General features: G+C 29.1%; 1 protein-coding gene across 1 annotated transcript; it reads right to left on the reverse strand.

Annotated features, from left to right (window-relative positions):
* Positions 1-1683: 1683 nt before the first annotated feature.
* Positions 1684-2597, reverse strand: LOC125370205 (proline-rich receptor-like protein kinase PERK2). The gene has a single exon (XM_048375052.1). The coding sequence runs from the start codon at positions 2469-2471 to the stop codon at positions 1944-1946; it is 528 nt and encodes a 175-aa protein (XP_048231009.1). The 5' UTR covers positions 2472-2597; the 3' UTR covers positions 1684-1943.
* Between the last annotated feature and the right edge of the window lie 3852 nt (positions 2598-6449).

Genomic DNA, 6449 nt, shown 5'->3' on the forward strand with positions numbered 1-6449 from the left:
ATCCAAATGAATTACTAAAAAAAGGCCGTTGATATTGAATAAAGGAAGTATTTTATTCAAATTTATTAAAAGCAAACTTAATATAAAAGAACAAGCTAGAGAATAAATTCAATTACTAGCAAACTCCATTCTTGAAAAATATAAAGAAACTAGTGTGTTGGGCAGGTGTTTATTATTCTTCCATTTAAGACATGAGAAGGTATATTATTAAAAGAAGAGGGGAGCATCTCTTTTTTGCCTTTGAGAATGAGAATAATAATATACTTCAAAAGAATAATGAAACACACACGTTCGCAGAATGAGATGAAATGAAGTGTTGGTATTTCATCATCTGTCTCACTATGTTAGCCAGTGTATAAGAATTACAGTTAATAACAATATTATAAATGTCTTGGGAGAAAAAGATAATAATAATATGTGCATATGTCACAAAAGAAATTTTGAAAATTAGAAATAAATAATCAATACGCATCTATTAGGATTAAATAATAGAATATATGTCAATCATCTAATATCAAAGTGTAAAATACGTGTCATTCTCTTATTAGTTGTGGTGTATATACCAAGTATAGATAAGAATCTCCTTTATTTTATGAGTGTCTTACACTTTATTATTAAATAATTAACATATATTCTACAATTTAAAACTAATTAATATATGAGTAAATTATCTATCCATTTTATATACAGATGAAGTCATATATCAAATTTAGATAAAAAAAAATTTTAAAAGATTGACACAATTTATTAATATTTATTTTTAATGTAATTTTATAGATATTTTAATTTTTTATGATATTTAAATATTCTTAAATATATAAAATTTCATTTAGTATGTTCATTTAAATAAATTATATTTAAAAAATAATTATAGTGTTTATTAGGTCAAATAAAAAATAAATATATTTAAAATCTTATAAAAATGAAATTAAAATAAGATACTGTATGCATCCCACTAAAAAAAAATCTCTTCCTCTATTCATATCTCTCTTTCTCTCACTCCATTTCCATACATCTTTTGTGGGGCTAAAACACCATGTGCACATCACTTTCCTACTTATATTCATTTGTCTCAAGATAATATACATCCCCACCACCACCAACCATACTCTCTACCTTATATGCTTCTACCACTAGTACAAAAGAAACCCATTTCCTTTACCTTTCTCTCTCTCTCAAATAAAAATCCAAATGACACCTCCCCATTTCCAAAAGCTATTCACCACCACATACTTCTACCTTAACAGCTAGCACCTAACTTTTTCATTCCTCATCTTCCCCTTCCCCTTCCCCACCACCATTCACACTCTCTCCTCTTCTTCTTCTTCTTCTTCTTCTTCTTTTTCACTAGTCTTCCATCTACCTCCTTCAAGCATCCACTTGTTACTTTTCTTCCCCCAGTTAATTGGAATTGATAAGGCATGTCTTAATGTCAGATTTATCTAACATAAACAAGCAAGAAATGATAACTATGATTGAACTTAAATTTGTAATTTAGTTACTGGTTTTAAAGTAATCACTGACCATTTTAGTTTTTAAACATAAAAAAGAAGCAAGTTATTTTGTTTGTTTTGAGCTAACAGAGTGCAATAAAATGAAATGAAACCTCATGCTATGATAGACATTTAAGTTATGTGTCAACAAACGTCATGGGGATCAATAAATATAGAAAAGATAAGCAAATAAAACACAAGCAAGAATCACAGTCTCCCTTATTCAGCTAAAGTCAAGATGCTACACAAGAGCTGTAACATATCCAATTAAATCTCCAAAACATCCTCGCCCTATCACAAATTCAGCTCCAAGAATCAACCAAAAGAAGAAGAAGATGAAAGAAACAAGAAAAGGGTAAAAACAAAAAATGAATACACAAATAAATATCTTAATCTACATTAAACTAAAAGGGTCTGTAGGGTCGAATGATGACCATGGATATAGGGTATTTAGGCAAATAGTACTGCAACTCCTCCAAGAAACGATAACAAGGCTGCCATGCTGCTTCCAAGAACGAAAGCTCCTGAATCTGGCGTCGTAGAGACTGGAGGTGTAGATGGGACCATTGCAGGAGAAGGAGGTGACATGCCACCCGGAGTAGGAGCAGGTCCTGCCGGTTCCGGAGGAGAACCCATTTCAGGCGGTGATGATTCAGGTGCCATTGATGGTGGTGTTGCGCTTGAAGTTGGAGGCATTGTTGGGGACATTGTTGGTGGTGGGCTCATTGTGGGGCTCATTGATGGAGAAGGAGAAGACATCGTTGGTGGTGGTGACATTGGGGTGGCGGCGGGTGGAGGTGTCCTGGCGGCGGGTGGTGGGGCGGACACCATTGGTGATGGTGCAGCAGTGGCTGCTGGTGGTGATGCAGAGGTCGTCGGTGGCATCGACGGTGGCATTGTTGGGCCTTGAGCAATGGTGGAAGATGCTAAGAGACCAAGCATTAGGGTTGTCATGAGCATGGCACGTGAGAGAGCCATGACTGCTCTTTTTCTTTTTTCTTTTTTTTTTCCTTTTTGTGTGAAGTTGTGCACAAAATTAGGGATTGGAGAGAGCGCAGAAGTGTAGGAGTCAGTATAGGAGGAAGAGTACTAAGGTTGATATATAGAGGAAAGTTTGGAGAATCCAATTATCTTAACCAATGAGTGCACAGACATTACATGCTTTTGGACATAATGGGTAACACGTATGAAAATGGTTTTTGAGCTTTGATTTCATGGATGGTTTAAAATTACTTTCACCAATTGATGGAGGCCACATGTTATATATTTTTAAGCAAAGCATTTTACAATTTTATGATTATATGTAATTAATATATTATAGTTAGTCTGATAATTCAGCATAGAGATGACAAACCATTTTATAAACAGCAAGTAATTACCTTTAGATTATGTGTATGTATTCTTTCATTAAAACTGTCCTAAAGAATTTAGAAGAAATTTCACGGCTACAATTCTTTCTGAAAAAGTTTTCTTTTATGGTAAAATAGAGTCTTTTTTATTATTCTTTTTTTTAAATTTTTTTATTTATATAATTTTTTTTTCAGAATTTTGTCAAAAAAATAACTAAAAACATACCTATAAAAATATTTTTAAAAAAAAATTATTTTTATTTATATTACTGTGAATTTTTATTTTAAAATTTTATTCTAGAAAAGATATTAAAAATATATTTAAAAGATATAAAAAGAATTTTATTTTTAATTTATATTATTTTGAAATCAGTTTTTATTTTATATAATTTTTATTTTTTAAAATTTCATCAAAAAAATATTAAAAGTATAAAATTTATTTATTTTAATTTACATTATTATAAAATCTCTTATTATAATTTTGTTTAAAATAAAATATTAAAAATATATATAAAAAATACTAAAAAAATATTATATTTAGCTTGTATTACTATGAAGTCAACCAAATTAGATAGACTTATTATTTTATATTTTATATTTTATATTTAGTATTCATCAAACGAATGATATTATATTTTTTTTATATTAATAATGTGTTTTGATGATATAACAATATGTGTTTTAAAATATATATTGTAATATATAAAAAATATTCTAAATATATATCAAAATATATGAAAATAAAATTAAAATAAAAAATATATATATTTCATTTTGCATTTAATAAGAACTAATATATATATATAAACAAAAATATATATGTAGACTATAAAAAAGAAAAATTCCATAATCGAAAAAAGGTCATCCAACATACAGTGATATGGTGCTTGCACGTGGCGATGGGTTTGCCCCCACTCAATTACTCATGAGAATCACAAATTCATAATCTCAATTCTTAAAGCCACCCCACAAAAGCGTGGAACCATCTACAGAATTTTAATCCTCCTTCTAACTTTTTTTTTTTCTTTTTAATTATGTCGAAAATAGATTTTGAACAAAATCAACAAAAATCAAATATTTTCTAATCTACCCAATAAATTTCTATCACTCAGCCTATTTATTTCTGAAACTGATAATTGTATTTTGTGTAATGTCTTAAACAATTGCAACCAACTCCTTGGGAGATCCATTCTATGGTTCATTGTATCACGGAAGGTTTTTATATATTCTTTCTTCTTGGTATTGTAATAAAGTAGTTTTAATAGAAATGGGGATATAATTTCAAGACCAAGAACCTTCTGAAAAAATAAATTAAAAAGAAATTAGAGGGATGTGGCTCTATAGAATAGCTAGAAATTGCATGCAGCATCAGCAACCCAATTAAACTTCATTATTCAGTATGATCTATAAAATTAGAAGATAATCCAATTTCTCATTCGTGCATAAAAATGACTTTGCAGCCCACTTAGTTATCCCCATAGATACTATTACTGTTGTTTGCAATCACTTCTAGGAATGGCAATGGACGGGTTTCACCGTTTCCATCCCCGCCGGGTAAAAGAATATTTTTTGAAGTGGGATCAAATCATATTCGTATAATATTTATTATATTTATCTTATATATTTTTATGCTAAAAACATATTTTTATTAATTTTACAATATATTTAATTTAATATTTTAATTATTATTGAGTATAATTGAAGAATAAAGTCTAAATCTAAATAATATTTAATATATTTTTAAAAAATTTGAATATAATTTGAGGCCGGGACGAGACAGAGTGGTTTAAATCCGTTCCCGCCTCATCACTAGCAGTGAGATATATATTTCACATCCCATTTAGATTGGATAATGGGATTGGATTATATATTTACCTACGGGACAAAATAACTTGTCATTTCTAATTATTTTTTTCTGATTTTTTCGTTAATTATTTTTTTCAGATATGTAGTCAATGAATATGGTTGTTTTGCAATAAATATATAAATCATTATAGTTTGGGATAGCTATCCAATTTAAAATGATGGACCTAGTATTAAAAATTAAGATTATAATTGATGAGATTCCAATTTCAGCATTGGCTTTAAATAATACAGAAACAGATAATTATAGAGAATAGGTGCTCTGTTTTCTTCAAATGAGCAACCTGTGATTCATAATTCAAGCGCTTATTAACAATATGGTTATATGTCCTTGACTGTGATAGACAATAAAATTGAAAGCAATGATCAGCCAATAACAGATTTCAAACTCAAAAAGGTAGCCCACATTGCACCAAAATCATAAAAATTATTTTTTATTGTCTATTTTGTCCCTCTTATTTACCCGGAAAATCACTTTAGCACTTCGTCTTTTTTATTTTTCAATCATGCCCATATTTTGTTTAAAATCTTTGGTCTTGGAAAAGTGAGAAAAAAAAATAATTGTGTAAAGATTAAAGAGAAAATAGAAATAGAGAATGAGTGGCGGAGAGAACAGAGAGTGAGGACTCAATTCTTTTTAGTTTTGGGTCTGCTGGCATTTGTAAGCGGACTTCAAGGCCAACAAACATGCCTCTTGTGATCAATTGAAGGGCTCATATGCTGCTTTTTAGACAAGATAGGGATATGATTAGACCAAAAAAAACATGAAGTATCACAGTGACTTTTGGAGAAAAAATTAGGGGGAAATTGGAACTTCTTCCTTTGGCAAATTATAGGGCAATTTTCTTGAATGTTGGAAATCACGGGACCCCTGCTTTCATCATATCTCTGCCCAATAATTAACTTGCTGAAGGGTCTTTTTCTTCTTTCTTTATTTTCTTTTAATTTCACTCCCTTTCTCATTTTTTAATTTTTAACAATAACATGATGCTTAAGGGTTGTCTACTTCTAGAGAATTATTTTCATGTTCAATTTTCAGTTTTTTTTTTCTTTACTTCCAAGTTTTCCTAATTTCTTATTCCATTTGGAAAAAAAAAAAGAAAAATTAGAAATTTAAGATAAGAGCCACTAAGAAACAGAAATATGTGTTAGTGTAGATAAACATAGTAAAGATTACTAGTGGTATCCATGAATATATGGCTCCATATTCTTTTAATATAAAATATTAAAATAATATTTTCTACAATCAAAAATAAGTATAGAAATTTAAAAAATATTTATTTACTTTTCAATTTTAAAATATTATATTAACCAAATATGAAACTCTTGCTTTTTCTATTTTCGAAGAAGAATTGTCTAGAAAATAGCTTCGATTTCACATAACTAAATAGTCATTATTAGATCGTCTCTTTCGGTCTTTATGAAAGAATAAAAGTAATAAAAAAAATTAATTATTAAACAGAAGAAACATGTCTCTAATTATTTTTATAAATAATATGAGCATAACAAATATATTATAAAACTATCTATTATTTTACAAGAGTGTCTCGCAATAAAATACAAATAAAGTGTAAAAACTGTTACTTCAAAAAGATAAAAAAAGAAAAGAAAAAGGATTCTCATTTAGACTTTGAGTGGTGTAGCACTAGTTTATATATATTATCACCTCACGGGTCACCACATTGTGTTGCCGAGGAGAATGTTCGATGGAAACAACTAACAATGCCATTGCCAAGGCATTATG

This window comes from Ricinus communis, chromosome 5, assembly GCF_019578655.1.
Source record: "Ricinus communis isolate WT05 ecotype wild-type chromosome 5, ASM1957865v1, whole genome shotgun sequence".
NCBI classification, from domain to species: Eukaryota; Viridiplantae; Streptophyta; class Magnoliopsida; order Malpighiales; family Euphorbiaceae; genus Ricinus; species Ricinus communis.

Bases quoted from the DNA above. Each gene is read 5' to 3' on its own strand.
- LOC125370205 (XM_048375052.1), bottom strand. From the start codon at position 2,471: ATGGCTCTCTCACGTGCCATGCTCATGACAACCCTAATGCTTGGTCTC.